The 23,078-nt window shown below is 39.5% G+C and overlaps 1 protein-coding gene across 2 annotated transcripts in view; it reads right to left on the bottom strand.

The window, feature by feature from the left end:
* The window catches only part of AFF1 (ALF transcription elongation factor 1), a gene marked incomplete at its 5' end in the record, with an annotated part of 177,433 nt that overhangs the window by 16,494 nt on the left and 137,861 nt on the right, over positions 1 to 23,078 (bottom strand). For both annotated transcript variants that reach the window (XM_084233368.1, XM_084233367.1), the window contains 4 exons: positions 3,447 to 4,391; positions 9,084 to 9,243; positions 11,525 to 11,562; positions 11,681 to 11,735. In XM_084233368.1, coding sequence (XP_084089494.1) covers positions 3,447 to 4,391; positions 9,084 to 9,243; positions 11,525 to 11,562; positions 11,681 to 11,735 — 1,198 coding nt within the window. The remainder of the gene's footprint in view (positions 1 to 3,446; positions 4,392 to 9,083; positions 9,244 to 11,524; positions 11,563 to 11,680; positions 11,736 to 23,078) is intronic.

Genomic DNA, 23,078 nt, shown 5'->3' on the forward strand with positions numbered 1-23,078 from the left:
AGCTTGGTTTAAATATTATGGAAAAGGAGGTTAAAAAGTCAGATTTTCAATTCTTTTTAAAAAAAGATTTATTTATTCATGCATACAAGAGCTGGGTTATAGGCCAAAGATTCATGGGGTGGAGGTGAGAGAATTCACCAGAGACAGAGTGGGGAGCAGAACAGGTAGATCTACTGAAATACACTGCTGAGGAGAGCAGTGGGAGAGACAGGAGAGGTCTGCAGCACCATGTGGGTCAGCTCCCTGGCCAGGGATTGAACTTGTGCCCAACTTGAGACTGTCCAACTTGAGACTGCAGTGGCTGTGGATAGCTTCACAGTGCTGAGACTTAACTCCTTGAGCCACGAGGGAGACCCCTTCTCACACTTTTAAATCTAAAGTCTGCAACCCTCTAAAAATACTGCCAAAATTTTACACCAGGAGAGAGAGAGACTCTAGAGGGTCTTTAAATAAAAACACTAAATTCCACTAGTGGGAAGGCTCAGGCACAGTCTTCAATTGCTCTCACTACATCCTTAGAGAACTTTTCCTAATGTTCATACTTAAAGTGACAAAAAAAAACCCCTAAATTTGGGGAAAAATGATCAAGTTTAAAGAAAGTACTGTCCTGCCTGTGGCATGCAGCCCAGGCCTAAGTGCTGGCTTCGGGGGTGACAGCCTTTATGCCTGAACGAAGGGAGCCAGGGTCCTGATAGAAAGGGGATAGCCCACCTGCCCCCAATAGGGAAGGATCTGAGATTAAGTTCATTACTGATAATACCTGGAATCCTGCATGAAGTAAAAGCAAACGACATGGTTCTCTTACCATGAAATAAGTGTAATTGGCTAATATCTATATTTTTTACTCAAAAGCTTCTAAATAATATTTTTAACTAGTAACATAATTCAGGGCAAGAACTTCCTGGTTGCTAGATCCATAATGTCTAAAAGGAGCTCCAAAGAACACTGTATAATCTTGGCCCCAAGTTTCTGCTCCAGTAGTTCCCATTCCCCTAGGCATAAGGATTACCTGAGGACTTAAAAAAAACATCACGTGGGGTTTGGGGTCTGTGGGCCATACCCAAATCCTGTAAAGGCTCCCAGGTAAACAACACACAAACCTAAGGCTAGGAAATGCTGGTTCACACCCCTGATCCTGTCAATCCTACAGCGTAAAGACAGGCTGCTCCCAAGGGTCAGAACTCCTAGCTGCTTGCCAGAGCAGTAACACAACACGCCCATTACTTCTCCATGCTCTAAATAGAAAGATAAAGGAGTTTTCCTAGTGGTGCCAAGGGCTGGGGATGGCGTTTTTAGAGGGCACAGTCTATACATTCAACAAGAAGAGTGGAGCTTCCCCATTCTCTAGACATGCACTGGAAGCTGTGGATTGGTCTGAGCAACTCTAGTGCAAATTCTAGTTAGTGAGGATTTTAGATGCTAATATCCTCCCCCTGCTAGCTAGCAAAAGGTTAGCACTAGGGACTAGATAAGACCAAGACAGTGGGGGGACAAATTAGTATAGGAAATGAGTCTATTTTTGAAATTTTCTCAAGTATATTAGGTGCAGATTTTTCTTCCATAAAGCTTCACACCTTTAATACACACAAACATACACATATACACACACACGAGTTTTAAAAGTTATAGGCATGAGAAGATGCTCTCTTCTCGCTGCACCACCACCACCATGATCCCATCCCTCTCAACTTGCTACTACAGATATGGTGGCAACACACATTCTCATGTCCCATTTGACCAGGTTCTAGAGAAAACTGTCACCCTTTACTGTTTGATAGGGTCTTGTTATATATATATATTTATAGTGACCAGTACAAGTAGTACAAGTCACATTTTTTTTAAAGATTTATTTATTTATTTATACAAGCACTGGGTACAGTCAGAAGCGCGGGAGGGTGAGAGAATCCACCAGAGCCAGAGCGGGGAGCAGAACAGGCAGAAGGACCGAAGTACACTGCTGAGGGGAGCAGCGGGTGGCAGGAGAGGTCTGCGCGCCATGTGGGACCCTCGCCAGTGGCCGGGGATCAAACCGGCGCTGCAGAGGCTGCGGGTAGCTTTGCAACCCAGCGCTCAACCGCTGCGCCACTGGGGGGGCCCCAAGTCTTGTTATATTTTTAACCCAGTGTTGTAATCAGGTGAATCAGACACCATAGCAGGCTACATGATCTTTCTGTCCTGTTATTCTTAGCTCAACTTCCACACCGATGAAGGTTTTTGTGTACTTATGACAGTGTTGAAATTTTTATTCCTTCTCAGCAGGAAAGAATTGGTTCTTCTTGTGTCTTTCATTCTGAATATTGGGAAGGCTGGCTTAAAAAAGGCCACTAAGGGAAACAAACTCAGTAATTTTTCATCATTTAGAAGCAGTGAAAAATATTATCCAGAATTCAATGACTCAGAGTAAAGGAAGGAGGCTGTCTAAAATAGTGGTGTGTCCAAGTAACTGAGGACCTTAAATAATGCAATGCTTATCTTCTTTACTATGTTCATTCCTTAAGTGAAACTTGTAAAAATTGTGATAAACGACAGATTTTCAATACTTCACAATGTACCTATTAATCAACAAAATAGCCTAACCTTAATATTTAATAGCTCTAAAAGTTGTTTTTTTAAAAAATAATATTCTGCTTATTAAGAAGTTCTTAATGGAGATCGCAAATTCTAAATCTAGTGGCTTCAAATTAATAACTTGTTAGGTGGCCATGATTTAAAATATGAATGGGGGCCTCCCTGGTGACGCAAGGGGTTAAGACACAGTACTGTGAAGCTATCTGCAGGCACTGAAGGACGAGTTTGATCCCAGAGTTGACCCACAGGGCACAGCAGACCTCTCCTGTCTCACCCGCTCTTCCCCTCAGTAATGTATTTCAGTAGATCTGCCTGTTCTGCTTCCCAGTCTGTCTCTGGTGAATCCTCTCACCCTCCTGCATCTCTGGCCTGCACCCCAGCTCTTGTATACATAAAGAAATAAATCTTTTTAAAAAAAGATAAAACATGAATGTAATATCAGCATTAAAAAGATCATATTACAAGAGTATAGAACAATTCTTTCAGACACTCACACTACTAACTAATAGTTCAGTTCAGGTAAGGTTTTAATTTCTAGGGTAAAACCTAACGAGTTAGGGGGCCCATAAAGCAAATGTTATCAGAATGAAAAAAATACTCCTAAATTCTACATTTTCCTTCAACAAGATTTCCTGTCAATTATTGCCTCATCTTTTTTCAAACTAGCAAGACCGCGGAAGGCACCTGGCATTTGTTCTTGTCTGTCTGTAGATTGGGAAGCATTTAGGGGCCCAGTGAAAACGGGGACTGGCTGGAACCCAAGCACAGACTTCCAGCTTCTAAGACCACTAGGGTTATCATCACGGGCCAATTAAAGACAGCGCCAGGACAAGAGTAGGTGTACCCCGCACCGCAGGGGGAGACTTGCCCGCACTCACCTTTCTCTTTTTGGCCAACTTGCTCGAGTTGTCCGAACTTCTCTTCTCAGAGTCGACCTTCTTCCCTGCAGGGGGCTGCTTGTCCTCTGGTTTCTTCGGGCGCCCCCCTTTCCCAGGGGGCTGGGGTATCCGAGAAAGAAGGTCTAAGGTTATCTTCACCATCAAGCTTTGTAGGGGTGGAGTGTCCCTGAGTGGGGAGAGCAGCTTGGTGTCTCTCAAAGGCACCGAGAGTTTGTCCTTCCGGCGGTCCTCCGGGACCACCACGGCACGCCGGCAGCCACTAGTCCTGCCCCCACCACCATGGGGGGGCCCCTGGGTCTGAGTCAAGGGAACCAGGGCAAAGTGCTCAGGGCTCCTGTCCTCCACATTGTCCTTCGTGGGCTCCGGGCCCAAGAGCGCCTTTGAGGGGGCTTGGGGGGCGCCCCTGTGCTTCTTCCTGTCACTGGGGGTGGGCACTGCTGGCTTGGACTCTCTGCTTTCTCCGGCACGGGGCCTCCCTTTCGTCTTCACCTTGGGCTTGTCTTTGGAAGGCTGGTCTTTGGAACCATAGGGAAGAAGTCCTAGCTCACTTTCCACCTGCAAGCTGGCCCGCGAGTCTGTCTGAGCAGAGGTCTTGGCAGGTTTCTTGGGTTGTTTGGTTCCAACAATTTGCCTCTGTGGGGGTTCCTGTTGGGCAGGGGACTTCTGACAATGTCTCTTGCCAGCATGGGGGCCTTCGGAAGGAACCCGGGGGACTTTGCTGGAGCTTTTGGGGGGAGGATCTTTGGATTCTGAGTGCTCGTGACCAGCAGTGCTCCTGCCACTGTCGCTGCAGCCCTTGAATTTACCGTCCAGGTGCCGGGGTGGGGTCTCTGTACTCCCCACTGTGTCCAGGGGCACTGCAGGTTGGCTGACCTTGGTCAACCAATTGTCCAGCTGCCATTTATTTGTTGTAGGAGGCTCAGGCTAAAAACAAGGAAAGAGAGATAACTGACCAATGATGATAAACTCTTTTATGCTCTTCACTTTTCTCTACAGGACTATCCCAGGGAGACATATCATCCCAAATCTAAGAAGTCAGGTCCTTTCTTATCCTCCTCTAACTACAGGTCAGATTCTCTATTAACTCTTAAATCAATCTTCCAAAAAAATTTTGTGATATGGATTTTGTTGCAGCAGATATTAACTAACACTAGACTATTAGATACTGACCAATGTAATAAACCATTAACAACTGCTGAGAAAGTTTCATAACAATTATTTTGTTTTAAACAATTATTTTGTTTTGCTGTACAATTACTGTTGTAATTGTACAACAGCACAATTACACAGAACTGACATATTTTGACTTGTAAGCTATTCTATCAGAAAATAAGGAGAAATGAAGAAAAGAACTCTTCAAATAGGATTTTTAGAAGAAGGCTAAGTATCTGTGGATTTCATCTTTTATACTTTTTTGGACATACTTTTCAATTGAAAGTGTTCAAAATTTGATTTCCTTTTTTTAAATTAAAAATGAACACTTATACATGACAAGATTTTCAGTGTATCATACACAATACTGACTTTCAAATTTTATATTTCGATAAAAGGAATCAAGGAGGTCATATTTCTAATGAATTCACCTGGATTCTTTAAAGATCAAACTTTAATTAATCTCTTTATACCAGCAACCTAGTCTGAAATAGCACCTATTTTTCTCAGAAACAGAGTAGCTCCAGAGCAGTGAGATTATACTAATTATTTGTGCAACTGATTTAGCATATAAACAGAAGTTCCAAACTTCTATTGTTATGTGTTGTTTAAATCTTTGTTGCTAATTAACTGCTGCTGCATGCCACCATCTAAGCTGCTATCAGTTTTATTAACAGAATGATAGTTGGCATTTTATCCCCATGCTCTACTCTTTTATCTAGCATTGTGTAGAGTAAGTAGGGAACTTATTTCAGGATTTTATGCCATATAGAAAAGTAGTAGTGTATGACTGAGTAAGCACTGGTTAGACCATTTATTTTAAGGGCAGTAAGCCATTGACTTTGCTTTTCTTAAACTCCTATCTGACAGGTGGTTTGTACAAATGACTGTATCACATATACAACATACCAGGAAGTTAACTGGTAGATATTCCACCACATGAGATCTAACTAACTATAGATAAGGAGTTCACTCCAATGGAAGATGGTATTTTATGGGGAAGACTGTTGACAATATTGCAAATAACTTAATTCTATTAAAAATGCAAATTTAATACACGCAGATATGTGGATATGATGTGAAGACTTTTTGGCTAGGAGAAAATCAGGTAATAAAATGATCACGTAGTCCAGGCATTGTGTGATTATATAGAACAGCCCTAAGAAGAACTGTAAGAACTTATATAAGAACATACTTTAGGCAAAAAGACTGCATTATTCATTTTTACAGCCTATGGGCCTATGCCATCCTGTTGGCTTAAGATCACATCACTCCTTTATGGCTTCCAGCACTTACATGGATGTTATACCCAGGCTTACATTTGAATTTCAGAGCAGGGAAAAGTAGTCTCATGTACCACACATGTAATCTAACTCTATTCAAATTTCTAACAAGTCAGGATTGTTAAGGGTAGAGAAAAGTGAGCATATAATACCTACTTATCAAACATTACTTGCTGCAAAGACCTGAGGGTGTTGTAATGCTAGTGGCTAACTGATTGGGGGCAAAGCATTATGCTACATCATTTGCTGATTACCTTAGGAACCAAACCTTCATGCCCTTTCTCAGGAAAGGTATATAGCTATCTCACCAAAGTGACATTTATAACTGTTCTCCAGTCACTGACAGGTACTTTAGAAGAGTATTTATGCATGAACGAAAAAGGAAAGCAATTTCCGGTATAAATACAATTGTTCTTTTTCCCCACCAAAATAAGGCAGTATTAAGATACCGTTAATAGTCCCTAAAGAAATGACCTGGTAAGAAAAAGAAACAAAAAACTTTCTTCCACTGTGGTCCTCAAACTGTTTAGAATGGAGGTTATGGCCCAGTTGCAAGGTAAACTTGAGTGAGTCTGCCCAGACAAGGAGAAATGGTTTGGAGTGGTCCTTTCCATATATTGACCTTAATAAAAGTGTAAAGTGGATAGAATCCCTTTAAAGTCAGACATCTGTGTATTGGGGTGGGAGGAATTTTTACATAAGAGATTAATTAAAAACAGATTTTAAAATGAATTTTAAGAGTGTGCTGTGGAGGCTCAAGGTTTGGACTTCTGTTTCTTCCTTTGTCTTTCCTCATGCTTCACCCTGCAGCATCCTGGTGCTGGTGCACACTAATACTTCACATTGGAAGTGAAAAAGTATTTCAATAAATGTTTGACCACATGTTCATTTATCTATCCTAGCTTCTCACAATGGCAAGAGTTCATGTATTTTAGGATCAATTATGGTTCTGAACAAAAAATTTTGGGTTTTGCATAATAATAAATGCCCTACTTTTTTGTTAAAACACCACAATTGTGAGGGAGCATGATCCAAAAATTTGAAAAGAAAAAGTGATGAAGCAAGAAGTAGCATGGGCTTAAAGGGGAGAAAAAAGAGTTAAAGGCTATGGGCTTAATTCTTTGTAATAACTGTTCACAGTTGAAATAAAAGCTACCAACCTTACAGGGTGTATAAAGGGTTAAATCAAATAATTTACAAAAAGCACCCAGAGTCTACTGGGCAATCAATATAAGGTAGTTTACTTTCAAAGAATTAGACAAAATATTAGAAAACTAAGCAAATCTCTGAATAACTGAGAACAGAATCCTGTTCTCTGAGCCTTACTTATGCAATTAAAAGGTGACATATCTAATGCATTTGAAAAGCTGAGGTTTACATTTTAATTCCTACTATAATGCAGACATTGAAATGGATTCTGCGGTGCCTGTTTTCCAGGCTCACCATGAGCCCACTGGCATGTCTGTAACATTTCATCAAATGAATTTAAAATGGAATCATAAAATACAAGTGCATTAAAAATAGAATAAAGAAAAGGGTAAGAAAGCTAAACGTAGTAACTGTACCTGTAATGGAATACATATTACTTTCAGTGAACACAGGAGATTTACAATAATGCATGTTATTTATTTTGAAACAAAAGAGCAGTAGTTAAATGCTTTGTGGGAAATTAAATGTTGAAAACCTAGACAAAGACAAGATGTTTCTGGAAAGCTGAGCTTCAGTGCATGATGGACAAACCAGTCCCAAGTCTAGATTTTTGTACATCAAAAGAAATGTATCAACAGGAGCCTTTTTAGTAAGGCAATTAAAAAAAAAAGTAGGATGGAAACATTTACTTTTCACCTAATAGTCTCTAAAACTATTCCAGTAATCTCCTGAGCAATAAGACATCACTGTTTCATTAATACAAACACTACACCTTCAAGTTTCAATTATCAGTCAATTCTGTGCCATTCTCTTCTATCTGAATTGGATTTTGTTATTTAAATGAGTCCTCTTCCTTGTATCAGTAACCTAACAAGCATGCAGATTTTTCTTATTAAGTTGTAACATAAAGATCATATAAACACTAACAGTGAACAAACACAATTTGTCCGCAGAGCATGTTCAATATCCTTTTCCCTGAGGCATAGAAAAAAATCATTTCAACAGCAATTACTATTACACAAAGAAAGAGGAGAGTCCCAGAAACAGAGCAGCTTCTAAAATCTGAAAGGCACTTTGAGTGCAGTTAATGCCGATTCATGTTTGTTCACTCCAAGAAATACTTGCTGAGCAGACACAAATTCTTACCAACCAAAAAATGACAATCTTTTTCTCAGCTTCCCTTTCTCTCAGTCATGCATCTTATGTCTCACTCCATGTTCTCCACAGGCTTTTGGTCACTGTCCTAGGAAATGGTCTTACTTTCTAAAGCGCAGAAACGAATACTGAAAGTTTGAACGCTTCTTAATCAGAAAGTCTCTTTTTCTGGCATTCCTATCAGAGATATGAGAATAATTTTTTTCTCTGCAAGCTGGGCTCATTCACGAGAAATGCCTTCCCTTTTCACTAAGTAGCCATCCCTATCATATTTTTTACATTGTTACTCCAAGTTTTAATAATGTTTGGCCACCTTGTCAGTTGTTCCTACATTTTTTGTTTAGTAATCTAGTAAACAGCATAAATTCTTCAGATAGATTTAATGCTTGGAGTTTTCAGTCTCATCTGTTTATCTTTACATTTCCCAAGGATGAGTGAGAGGCAAACACAATTATTTGTGCTGTATATACAGCAGAGGGAACAAAAAATACAGACCTGGTAAAATCACTTTACCATCAATTTAAGGATGGCTTTTAGTGGTTTAAAAATAGAACCTCTGATGACTTATTTCTAGTTCATGTTCCTGCCCTTTGCTATAACAAGCTGCCTCATTTATATTTCCTTAATTCATGCATTCCTGAAATTTCAAAAAAATGCTCATTAATATTAGAACAGCAGCCTACTAAAAACACATTTTCTCTTTCAAATGAAGGGACAAAGAAATACGCAAATAGGAACAGCTGGTTTGACACAGTGCAGGAGCAGGAGGTGAGGCCGAGGGACTGGGCCTCTGCCCTTGGTGAGTGCTGGCCAGAGGTGGACTCCAGCTTCAGGCAGAATGCTGCCATGCAGATTGCCTCTGGGGGGGACACAGTACCTCAGGCGCTGGAGTTTCTAGGGGCTCGTTCTCTTCACTGTCACTTGAACTGCTCTCACTCTCTGAGTCTGAGGAGCTGTCAGAGTCGCTGGTGCTCTCAGATTCAGCACTGCTGGAATGTGCTGAGGCCGCTGTTGCTGGAAGAGACTGAGGAGCAGTGCTGAAAGGCAACCAACAGAGTGTCAGGGCACCAGGTAGGGTGAAGTTCCTGTCTTCACTCATTTCTCTTTATTCATTTTTCTGCCACTCAAAAGATAGGGTCCTCAACATGACCTAATATTAATAAATGACCAAATGAGAGACTGAATCACAGTGGCTTAAAGAGCAGGAAGAAAATCTTAAAACAGCTCTCTAGATAGATAACTGCATTAAAAACACAAGTCTATGAAACTCTTTTCTTAAATTGTATCAGGGGTTGGTAAACCATGACCTGAGCTGGAAGCCTGTCTGTCTAAATAAAGTTTTATTGGAACATAGCCACGTCCATTATTTTATGTATTGTCTATGCCTTTTATTTTACAGAATGCAGTAGCCACAACAGAGACAACATGGCCCACAAAGTCTAAAGTATTTATTGCATGACCCTTGAGGATTGTTGAACCCTACTATGCTAACCCAAAATGTTTTATATAGAACCAAAACCAAAAGAAGTTCATTTATAAAATACCAGCCAATACATTAAAATCTCCCTAGAGTCTCATATTAGAACTAACTACATGGAAGTCAAAGATGACTATTAATCAATGGTGCTCCTTTGAAAAGTGGCCTCAAAGGTAGATCAATCACTTTTGGGGGCAGAATTCTAAAATAGTTCATTCTTTCTGAGTGGCTTAGGAACCAGCCCCAAATATCAGATGAGGTATAGATTGACCACTGCAAGTTTCAGAATAGGGCACAAATTCTAGGTCAGTGAGAACACACACTGATCACACTGCTGGACACATAGAGAATGTCAAAGCATATCTGCAAACTTTTCCCTACTGCCATTAGCCAAAGCACTACGTCAATAACCATAATCTGGAAAGTCTTTAAATGAACCTAAATATTTTCAAAATAAATTTGATAATATAAGCAAAGATATTAAATAGACTAACAAAAAAGTACTAATGCTAATCATTAGTAGCATTAAATTAAAATTAAATTACTTAATTTTAAAACAAGCACATTATACCATGACATAATTTCCTCCTATAAAGTGCTGTATCAGTAATTGACCATTCTCACATTGGTAGCTGAAACAACTTAAGCCAGTGATGATCAGAATAATCTTAATAATCAGAATACTTAAACAATGCTCTTCCTGCCTCAAATTTATCCCTACTTTGTTTTTCTGTTATTGTCTCCACTTTAACTTAGTCTACTTTTATGAGTCCTTATAAACTACCAGAAATCATTTAACGAAATGGGATAGAAACTGTCATTGCCTTTATGAGGGAAGATTTTTATTGCTCAGCTTATCTAGGAAATGGATGGTGTTTCAAGGGAGTAAAGCTGCTATAGCTATTTTTAACTTTTTGTTCATGAAGGGAAGCTATTGTCATATTAAATCACCAAATTCAGTACCAGAAGAAAATGCTACAAAGGTGGTTCAGATAGTTACCACTTTCGAAAGTTAAAGCACCCCATTTTCTAAAATATGACTAGCTATTTACAAAGTGAAAACAGGGCCATTATCTAGCATGCGAAAATATACTTCAGATTTTTAAAAGCAGCTGAGCCAATTAGAAACCTCTCATGTAGCTACGAAAATGTACAAGGTGAACACTAATTTGTAAAAGTAATTGAGCTTTGTAATTTTTGAAAACACAGCAAGTCTGTCATTTTCATAAAAACAATGGACTCTTCAGTATAGCTTTTCAGATACTAGTTACATCTTACTGATGAAAATAATAAAAAGCTTATCTTTTTTTTAAAGATTTATTTATTCATACAAGAGCTGGGGTATAGGTCAGAGGTGCAGGGAGGTGAGAGGACCCACCAGAGATAGAGTAGGAGCAGAATAGGAAGCTCTATTGAAATGCACTGCTGAGGGGAGCAGCAGGTGAGACAGGAGAGGTCTGTTGCACCATGTTGGTCAGCTCCCTGGCCAGGGATCGAACTCTTGCTGCAGTGGCTACTGATAGTTGCATAGTGCTGAGACTTAACTCCTTGTGCCACCAATGAGGTCCCCGATTAAGCTTATTTTTAAACTCAAAAATATAAAACATCCACAGTGATGATTCAGATGGGTGTGGGGAATCTTCTCCTTGTATGGAGTTAACAACCTCCCTATGGCTGACTCAGGGGTCCATAAAGTATTAAATGGGTACTTTCCTTTCCATTGTGATTCCCCATCTCTTTCAGAAAGAAGCAATGAACGTGTCAAATAAAGCTGTTATTTTTCACATTCAGTAAAAGACTGCAATCATTTGTACAGATGGGGAGAAACACAAAGACAGTACCTTGGAGGTGCAGCTGCGGAAGGAGGCTTCTCGGGGGCCTAGGCATTCACAATAAAGGAGAGGACCAGGAAAAGAACAAAACACAGGTTAGGAAAAGCAGCTCAGAAACATCAGATTTCAAAGGATTAATGATATTCTAAAGTGCACAGAACTTACCTGTTCGCCATCACTTTCCTCACTGTCACTGAGCTGGAGATCATCTTCAAGCATGCTGAATTTGGGAGATGGGGGAAAGAGACACAGACATTACAGAATTTAAAATCATTTCTGATACTTGCTTTTAGCATGTCAATAGAAAATAAAGTGCCACAAAGAGTAATGAGACAAGGTGATTTATTCATCAAATACTTTATTTTCCTGGAAATCGACATTTTACAATTGTAACACAGATTAGTTTTGTCTAAGCTCCTTACTATCTCAACACAAAATCTCATGTTCTGAGCATTAAGAGAATAACCATCACAGAATAAGGCTTTGTTGCCAGTTCTATGACTAAAGTCCCCGAACTAATCAGTGAGGACAGGATCCACAAAGAAAAAACAAACAAAAAGGGGAAGAAAGAAAAGTATATAGAACACAAAAAAATTATTTTCATCTATTGTCTCTAGTAGAATCAATAATTAACTAATGAGTAATTAATCACTATTAAATGTGTTCATATTGAACACATGAATATATGCAAAGTACTTATAACACTTTCAGGTACTTATAAAGTGTTCTACCTGTATTAAATGCATAGTCAGATATGTGAAGCTATCAAGGCAACTGTCACCAAGTAGCAAAACAGTTATCTTACATTTCTGCCCAAAGGACATTAATAATGAACTCTATTTTGCACACACACACAAATACTTTCTGATACTTGCTTGTACAATAATCAGTGAATAGGGAGGGCATTGATACAAGTAATACTGTTGTCTAGAAAATTAGTGAACCATATTCTATGGTACTGGTGAAAATAAAGTCAGTTACTTCCTTAAAGTTGTATTAGTACTTATTTCTAGACATTCTGATTTTTTGAGAAACCTAAATATTAAAAGCAAATATTTTCTAATCTGTACATATTTACTCATAACTTAGTCCTTTCCCTCATCCCTCACCTTTACCTTCTTCCAGGGAGATACCCAAATATCAAAAAGGAATGAATCAGTAATTTCTCCCTCCACTTGAAATTTATGAACACTGACCATATGAGTAAATGTTGTAAGTGAAACTGGAGGGAAGGGGGAGGGAGATCTGCTTGACTATTATTGATATTCTAAAAAACAAATTACATTAGAGGTTACAATCATGCATTATTTCTAAAATTACCTCTCTGATAATCTGACCAGCAGTTTCTACTATAAATCCACTAACTGCCTCTGAAGTAAGCAGGCATGATTTTGGGAACCCTTGGTTAAATCACTACTTTCTAATGAAAATCTTGGCTCTTTCATAATGACCACCTAAATGTAGTTATAATTTTGTCAAGGAACTACTTTCACCAACTAATAAACTAAAAACATCCTGTGATAGGTTTCTAACAAATATGAAATCTGTTAGTTACTTATAAATGTAGATCTTGCTCAATATTTATCTAATGGAAACTAAGGCTAGAAAACAGTCTTTAGATTATAGGACTTGGGAGTTAGCAATTATAATGGTGCATAAGTAAAACTCACTCAACAGGTTTACTGCTAAATGGTAGCTTGGCTGGGATACACACAAGCAAGAAATAAAAGATATGTCTTCGGAATAAATGTAAGGTACAATGCAACCAGAAAAAAAAATCTGGCAAAGTATACAATATTAGCCAACAACAATAAAACCACGATAAATGGACCTCTTTGTTTCTTAGTTATTTGGTTTGTTTTCTATAAAACTGACTTGCCTTAATTTCCTGAAAGATCAATGGTCATGCGATCCAACCACACTTCCTGTTGCAAGCAGAGGACTAAATGGCTTGTAACTTGTTTGTGTACCTACTGAATGCCTGGGTTCCAAGATTTATTCTCCCAAAGTATATTTTTATCTACTTTCTGACTCTCTCTCTCTCTCTCTCTCTCTCTCTCTCTGTGTGTGTGTGTGTGTGTGTGTGCATGGACCTTTAGCTATACTTGCTCTTAAGGAAAAGAGGGGGCCATAATATGCTGTCCCAAATTCTGAAATTTTCCCCTTCAAAACATTCAGTAGACAATAACAAAATAAGCCTGCAGGCACAAAACTTATTCAGGATTTAAAGAACTGAGAATGACCACTTAAGTAAGTTGCTGAAGCTATCTGCAAAGAAACACTCACTCAAAAAGAAATGATAAACCAACACCGTCAAGCAGTATCTATCCTTAGATGGGATATACTAAGTTACACATGGTATTTCATTTAATGAAAATTTGTAGGTATAATCTGACACAAAATTCAGCAGTGTATTGTCTATATCTGCCAAGCCAGCCAGCAACGACCAGAGAATCTCCCAGAAAGCATGGTTTATTCGCTCACCAGAGATGGGTAGCTCAACAAAAAACAGCATGATATTAGTGGGGAAAAGACATGTTTTTTTTGTAACAGACATGTGTTGCCTCTCTAGTAAGAATAAAGTTTACTCAAACACCTAACTTGCTGTTAAGACAGAATATTAATCATGAATGCTATGTGAGTTTTTTTTAAAAAAGAATCTCTATAGTTAAGAAAAGCACAACCTGGTGAAAGGTGAAGGTTTTATTTTTTAGAGATAAGGAAAGTTTTTTAAAGGATTAGCTGCTAAAAAACCGTACTTGTCCCACATACAATTAATTGTATTTGAGGCCAAGCACATTAATGACACTATATTTCATGTATTATATGTGGAAGAACTGGTCCTTGAATGTGAAGAATGACAAAATTAATTATAGCATACATAGATAAGCCCCTCTGCACCCACTAAAGGAGATTCATTCTCTTAAACCCCATCTCATTTGTTCCAATAAAATCTAGATCAAGACATGAGGCTCGCCAGTCAAGAATGGGCAGAAGAACTTAAAAGACATTTCTCCAAAGAGGAACTGCAACTGGTCAACAGGCATATGAAAAAATGTTGAACTTCCCTTATAATCAGGGAAATGCAAATCAAAACCACATTGAGATACCACCTTACACCAGTACGAATAGCACATATCAAAAAAGCAACAACAAATGTTGGTGAGGATGAGGTGAAAAAGGAACTCTCCTACATTGCTGGTGGGAGTGCAAACTGGTCCATCCACTATGGAAAGCTGTCTAGAGGTTCCTCAGTCTACTAAAAATGGAGCGACCACAAGACCTGGCAATTTCACTCGTAGGCATCTACCCAAAGGACACAAAAACATTGACTCAAAAGAACACCTGTACCCCTATGTTTATTGCAGCACTATTTACAATAGGTAAAAACTGGGAACAACCCAAATGCCCAAAAATAGATGACTGGATCAAGAAGATGTGGCATAGGGCCTCCCCTGGTGGCACAGGCAGTTGAGCGCCGCGCTGTGAAGCTGTCCGCAGCCTCTGCAGCGCCGGTTCGATCCCGGCCAGCTGGCGAGGGTCCCCACATCTGCCTCTTCTGTTCCCCGCTCTGTCTCTGGTGAATCCTCTCACCCTCCCGCACATCTGGCCTGTACCCCGGTTCTTGTATAAATAAATAAATCTTTAAAAAAAAAAGAAGCTATGGCATATATACACAATGGAATATTATTCAGCAATCAAAAAAGATAAACTCATGCCATTCACAGCAACATGGATGGAACTAGAAGGAATTATGCTCAGTGAAATAAGCCACAAGGAAATAGAAAAATATCAGATGGTTTCACTTACAGCAAGAATACAGGGGAACCAAATAAGACATCAGTGTAAAAAAATAATAACAGTACAAAACACAACAAAGCAAAAACAGACAATTATAAATCAGAGACATCTTGCAGGGGAGGAGAAGGGAGAGGGATCTGAGGGAGGTGGGAGGAGCACAGGAGACTGCGGTGATGGTGCATGGGTGCACTGGTAAAGGAAACTCTATAGGGAATACACCTGGGGGGGTGGGAGAATGCAAATATTGTTTAAAAATGAAAAGTGATGTAAAAAACAAAAAATATATAAAAAATAAATTAATTAAAAATGGAGAGACTTAACATTAAAAAAAAAAAAAGACATGAGGCCCAAATGAAATGGCCCCTCCTATCTAACAGTATGCTTTTCACTTTAATATACCTGGAACTTGGCAAGAATCTAAAAATCTGGCTGAATGAATAGCACCCTCTCTCCTAAGTAATAGTACAACACAGCTGTGTCCACTTACGACCAGAACTTCACAGGGATGGCCTTTACTCAACCCTGTGGGCTGGCTCTGACAATCCCTTCATGCTCTGAAAAAAAAAAAAAAAAAAACTCAAAGGGGCAACCAAGGTCATGAAGCCAGTACCTGCTGGAGGCAAGATGCAAAAGACATTCCATCTGATAGGAACCCCTCACTCTGGCAAAGGCAGACACCATGAGTAGAGGAAAACCTAAGTGATGGAATCAAAATTCCAGACTCCACTGAAAGGCTGATTTAAAATAAAATGGTAAAAAATAAAAATAAACAGTAATTTAAAAATAATTACTAAGAAAATAAAACAGTAACTGCTGTTGGAATAAAGTGAATATACTATTGTTTCCTCTGGAAAACAAATGAACTTTAAACCTTATATACTTTTGAAACTGGTCAAATTTTATTTTCAAACTCCAAGGCAAAGCAGCTATTTGAAAGAATATGGCACCATATGGCCTGCCTTGGCCCTGTTCAAAAGCAGCCAAATACTTAGTATAACTCTTTGAACTACCATGTAGGTTAAACCACATTTTACATTATTAGTAAGGTAAACTTTTCACTTAAAGATTGCAAACAATCCTCAAATCCCTTCATACAAAGGCAATCTTCATGCAGCTGTTCTGTGAGGCTTATAAAGAGACGTGCAGGTTCCGGCAGGCACACTTTAGTGACTCCGGTCTGACTGTTACTGTGTAAAAACACACAACACAAACCTTTTTTCCTTTTCTGCTCCTCAATACGGGGCTAACCCAAAGCTTTCACTACCACTACTCCCTAACATTCCAATTCCAAACCCACAATCTATTTAAATAAGCTGACTTCTTGGATTAACATTTCCTATGACCAGGTCATACATTTCATTTGGGGGAAGAAAAAACTGAAGGCATGCTCCCAGGAGTTGTTTGCAATTAATAAATCACAACCCTGGTGTTAGGTGTCCTTAAAATGTTGAGTAATGTGGGCCTCCCTGGTGGCGCAGGCAGTTGAGTGCAGCGCTATGAAGTTTTCCGCAGCCTCTGTAGGGAGGGGTCTATTCTGGCCGGTGGCAGAGATACCCACATGGTGCGGCAGACCTCTCCTGTCTCTCCCGCTGCTCCCCTCAGCAGTGTATTTCAGTCGGTCTGCCTATTCTGCTCCCCGCTGTCTCTGGTGAATCCTCTCACCCTCCCACACATCTGGCCTGTATCCCAGTGCTTGTATGCATGAAAAAATAAATCTTTTAAAAAAATGTTGAGTAATGTAATACTTTGCAGAAAATGCTACTGAACATGTTAGAATGTGTAAATGTGCACAATCACAAACTTAAAAATTGAGTCGGGGACAGAATGGGTGATGGAGTAAAAAGAAAGGGAAAGAGGCTGAGATCCAAAGCAAATACACAATTCCCAAATTTGAAATTCAGTCAGGCTTTCTTTTTTTTTTTTTAATTATATCATATATTTTTTTACACCAGTGTTCATTTCTGTACAGCTTTGATTCTTTTTTGATACAAGGTAGAAATAAGGACTACAAGTGCTTTGCAGTTGATGGGAAGTTACAAATTCGGAAGAGGGTTCCACATATAATGAATGAAAAAAAAAAGCAAGTATTAAACCATTATGACAACATATAGGGAAACTCTCCAAATGGTCATAGTAGTTGGCAGAATTCAAAATCATGGAGTGACTACAGGAGCTTATGAACTAACAAAACACAGGGAAACCAACTTAGTACATGATTTACTATACTAAGCAAGTTCATGGGCAATAAAGTAAAAATTGTTGCAGAGGTGTAAAAGATTAAACTCTGTGGATAAAGTGATGATTTACTTGAGGTCAATTAAGGAAATGAGAGAAGTCACAAGACTATAAAAGAAGAAAATTTTGTCGTTAATGACAAAGATTAAATCAGTAAGTGTGATAAAATACTAGAACAAGAGTGACATACTGGAATGTAGAAACACAAACTAGGAAAACGACTGTGAAAATCATCTCTCTGTAAATATTTCTTATAGGTAGTCAAGCTTCTATGTACTATTTTTTTCCTTCTGCATTTACTCTGAGTATTTACAATATGCCAAACCCTGCTCTGGATCCTATGGATACAACTCCAAGTGTAAAAAAGTCCGTGTTCTTGTGGCACATAAACCACTTGAGGGGGAAAGAACAAAAGAGAAAAGATGGGTGCGGGTTGTTGTTAAAGGCAGTTAAGACTGTACTTACTGATAAGGTGGCATCTAGGAGAGAAATAAAAAGCTGAGTGTACAGTGCAGAAACTTGAGGCAGAGTTAACTGTAACAGAAACCAGAAGGAGGCTAAGGTGGCCAGAAAAGAGAATGAATTTGTGTATAAAGGGAAAGGGGTAGATGAAGGGGGTAGAAAAGGGGGGGGGGAATTGGAGGGAGAGGGGGTTATGGAGTATCTTGGAGATCTTTGCTGTGTGTGTGTGTGTGTGTGTGTGTGTGTGTGTGTGTGTGTGTGTGTGTGTGTGTGGGGAGAGAGAGAGAGAATATGAAGGAGAATTCTTGTGGAGGTTTATCAAACCTTGTTGGCTTGGTAGCCCAGCATCCCAGAGTAGGAGGAGTATATACACTGTCTTTAGAATGACTAGGCTTTCAGCAAATTAAAACTTTTGTTATCAGACCTTTCAACCTACGTTTCATCTAAAATCACTCTTCTAGTGAGCCTCTGCAGCGCCGGTTCGATCCCCGGCCACCAGCGAGGGTCCTACATGGCGCGCAGACCTCTCCTGTTGCCCGCTGCTCCCCTCAGCAGTGTACTACTTCTTTGTCAGTCTGCCTGTTCTGTTCCCCGCTCTGGCTCTGGTGAATTCTCTCACCCTCCCGTGCTGCTGACTGTACCCAGTGCTTGTATAAATTAATAAATAAATCTTTAAAATAAATAATAAAATCACTCTTCCAGTAAGTGAGCAGTTAAAAATCAGACTTAGATCCTTAAAACTATGTTTCAATTATGCAAATAAATACTTGAAAGTAGTCACTTCCAAAGATAATTATTTCCTGATGTTTTCAAATGCCTTCAGAGCCGCAGCACAATCTATCAAGCCTCTTTAAAGGTGGCAAGAGCCCTCCCTGCCTCTCATCATTCAGGCTCCAGCTCCAAAGTCACCTCCTCTGGGAGACCTTTCCTGACCTCCATCCCAGAAGTATCACCACCATCAATACAAAAGGAAAAACAAACCAACCAACAAACCAACCACTCCTCTAAGTCTATCACTATCACATGACCTAGTCCTTATTATACGACACCAGCATTTGGTTACAAGATATGGAAGACAAGAACTTTGTCTTATTGGTTACAGTGGCCCCAAGTATTTAAAGCAGCATGAAATACACAGTATGTGTTCAATAATATACATTGAATAGCATGAATAGGGGTCATTTTTTGAAATATCTCCCAGTCACTTGAAGCCAAGCCCAGAGAATATATAATTGGGGTCAAAAGCATGTTAAAGAGTAATAAGAATATTTTATCTTTTTGTAGAACATAGGCTAAAATGCATTTGACTAAACATTTTTTATAGAGCAGGCACTTGATAAAATTTTTATTCCTTTCTATTTTTTCTGACCTTTGAGCTAAGACTAATTAAATATGGTTATATATAAAAGAGTGTTCTCAAAGTAGTTCAAATCATGACTGTATCATTAGAGAAAGGATAGCTCCAAAGTGAATATGTTGAAGAGGATAGTCCTCCAGCTTTTAGCAGGACTTTTGTACTTAAAGTATACTTCATTTTGTAGCTTTGTCAGAATATTTCTTCACTATTATGAAAATTTCTAGCATGGACTAGTATACAATGTTGAGTTGAAATTGTCCTACAAGTAATCTAGAAGATTGTCTACTAAAAACTCTAAATCGAATAGTCAAACTGACTATTTCTAAGAGACTAATTCTTCCATGAACTAGTAAGAGCACAGTGCAGATGAGGAAAGGAGTTGATCTACCCTTTTGAAGTTTCACTATTTCTAAATACTGGTTTAATGTGTCCTAGTTACTATAATTCTGAAATAAGTAGAAATTATTAACATTACATAGAATGGTTCTTTTTGTTAGCTTTCACTTAAGAAATTTCTTCAATATTTTAGAAATTCTCATTTCTCTACAGTATATTTAACATTAATTCACTTTAAAAAATAAGGCTCTATTGCTGATCTTTATTTTACACCTCCAAATTATCCTCTAAAAACAAAACAGCTCCTAATATATCTAGACTACTAAAATAATCATGAACATCAATAACTCTACCATCGCAATCACTTTATTAGGTAGGCTGGGAGTGAAAACAAAAGTATACCCTCCTTCAGTAAAGCCTGGTATTTACTACTGAGAATTATTAAGAACAAGATCTCCATTTACATTCTGACACTGAGAGGTAAATGCAGACCTATCAATATATATCTGACCAAGACAAATGTGTGTTCTTTGTTTTCATGAGAGCTAATGAACTGGGAATAAGGGATAAAGGTCTGACCTCAATGACAAAAAACTTATAAGTGATTTCTACCACTTTGTTCCATAGTATTTATCAGCAAGGGGCACTTTAAATTAGAGCTGCCACTAAAACAAAGGACTCTGGTAAAAACATGTTCACATAATTTAACCTAACATTTAATGACAAGACAAAAATTAATATCTTTAAAAGGGAAAAATAATTTCCTTAGGTCTAAGTATGACTTTAATGAACAAGTATGATTTTAATGGTACAAATAAGCTACTTCTTCAGACTTAGTTCTAGGATATTTCAGCTTACATATGTCCTCATGTGATGTGTCTATATTACAGAAATCTGAAAAAATGGGTTTGGCATAGTTATTTACCAAGATATTTACAAGTCAATAATGGTTTAAATAAAAGTTGGTAACTCAAGGGCTCCTGGTAACCAACCTTTATTAACCTTGCCCATCCTTTATGTCAAACACTAGGATGATCGCAACCCCAGGCTTCCCATTCAGTTATTTTGTTAGGGGGAAAAGGATGTCCCAAAGCTAATTCCATATAGGCTTTGTGGACTCCACCCCCACCCTAGGTCAAAGTCAAAGACACTGGGAACTCCAAATCCCATCATCACCAAAGGAAGGTGGCTGGGACCTGAGGGTGGGGCTAAGCAGCCAGGTGGATATAAAAGGCAGACACGTGGGCTTTGGGGGCTCCCCCATTTTGGCTCTCCGCCAGCTCGCAGCGGTCTGGCCAGCTCTGAGAGTGACTTTGGGTTTCCAGGTCGTCGGATCCGGTAGGTCGCATTAAAGACTTTATTTCCCTATTTTCTCCCTGAGTTGTACATTTTCCTTATTTCCTTTTCTCTTGTAAATAAACCTTTTATTAACCTTTTGTGTGTGTGTGTGTGTAGTAGAGTTTTCATAAGTCCCTTTAAAGCGCGCAGGTGAGGACCCACAGCCAGGAACCCGTTTTAATATCGGGGTTGCTCTAGAACAATTTCTGTCATTTCAAGAGAAATTTTCCACATAATAAAAAATTCAAATTGCTCTAGTGGTTAATTTCTGTCCCTTTCTGAAGTTGTCTAAATAATTATTAACAATTTCAGAGGCAAATCAAGAAAAGAAAAATAACGGAAGACACTTTTTAGTCAAGACCAGGCAATTTACTGCCAGAGGGGCAAGGGAGAAGGAAATTAGACACAATGATACATTATCAACTGTCTTATTGTAACAGGGTGGTCCCCAGGAAAGGGGGAGGTTCCAGGTTCCCTGCCCCACCCAAGGGAGGGTGGAGCTGAGCAGGAAGAGGAAAAGCTGAAGAGACTGAGGAAGGAAGGAGCAGGATGGAGCCAGAAGGAGACCTGGAGGAGGCGCATGGAGCCTAGAGACACGTAAAGAAACTGCGCTTGTCTTTTGGTCGTGGACTGGGTGACACAGATGTGGGTGAGACCCGTGGGGAGGTGACCATGGCAGCTTTTATCTTGATGTTGATTTTGCTCTTTTCCTTCCGGGCTTGTCTGGTTGTTTCTGACCCTTTTCTGTGGGTCCCCACTGGAAGATGCTTTAGACTTGTGGCAGGCTTTGGGGCCTTGCTCTGGGCCAATCCCATATGGATGGAATTTTACCCACAAGGGGACGGGTAACTTTGGGTGCTTCATTTAAAAACTAGACTCTTTGCCTTTCCTGTATTGTTTCCTAGTTTTATTAAAGTTCCTTCCCATTAATTAAAGTCTCCTATGTTTTGTGTTGATGCGGCGGATGGCAGAACCCATTTACAATAGGCAGGTTTGCGGGGTTTGGGCTGCCCCTCTCCCTGTCCTATAACATTATAACTTTTTTGAAAAGATTCATTTATTTATACATACAAGTGGTGTGTGAGAGGGTGTGAGTGTGAGGATTCACCAGAGACAGAGTGGGGAACAAAACAAACAGACTGATTGAAATACACTGCTGAGGGGAGCAGCGGGAGAGGTCTGCTGTGCCATGTGGGTCAGCTCCCTGGCCATCTGGGGACCAAACTGGTGGGATCAAACTCATGCTTCCTGCAGTGGCTGTGGACAGCTTTATAGAGCTGAGACTTAACCCCTTGTGCCACCAGGGAGGCCCCTAACTTCTTGTTGCATTGGCAACACCACACTGATAAATGGGAGGCAGTTGTGGAGCAGGCTACAAAATGTAGGCTGCTGCTGAAGAGCAAGATCTTGACCTTTTTATTGATAGAATTCTCATACAGCATCAGTTGTAAGGGGAAGGAGGACAAAAAGAAAAGGGAGGGGGTGAATCTAGAAAATGTGCTCTGTTATCTATAGCATCAGGGGTTGGGAGTCTGCCCTCCAGGCACTTCTCATCTGCTTGCTGAGTTGGTATTGTAATTGAGATCAAGACCCAGATCCCCAGACAGGGTTTCAATCTTATCAATAAGGCAGTTCCACTGATAAGCTTCTGGGGTCCCTTGTTATACATTTGTCCTCAGCCCCCCAGGCGTTCCCGGTTATACCTGGAGCCCCCAGGCATTCCTGGTCATACCTGGAGAAGTGAACCAACCCTTCCAAGGGTGATCAAGCTTTCTGCTGTTGATTGATTTGAAAGGCACCTTGTAAGGTTTAGCTATGACTGATTGGCAGGGCAGTTCTGACCTTGTATAGGAATGCAGAACTGCAGGTAACAAAATGGTGGCTGAACAGGCTGCTTAGGAGTAGCAGACCCACAATTTCTAAATTATTACTATGTAATATTCTAATGTTCCTTTTGAGAAGCCAACAAAAGCTCTGACATCACTAATCTGACATCACTTGGCTGCACAGAAATGGAACTGTCCACAACTAAAT

This window comes from Talpa europaea, assembly GCF_964194135.1.
Source record: "Talpa europaea genome assembly, chromosome: 5".
In the NCBI taxonomy this organism is placed as follows: domain Eukaryota; kingdom Metazoa; phylum Chordata; class Mammalia; order Eulipotyphla; family Talpidae; genus Talpa; species Talpa europaea.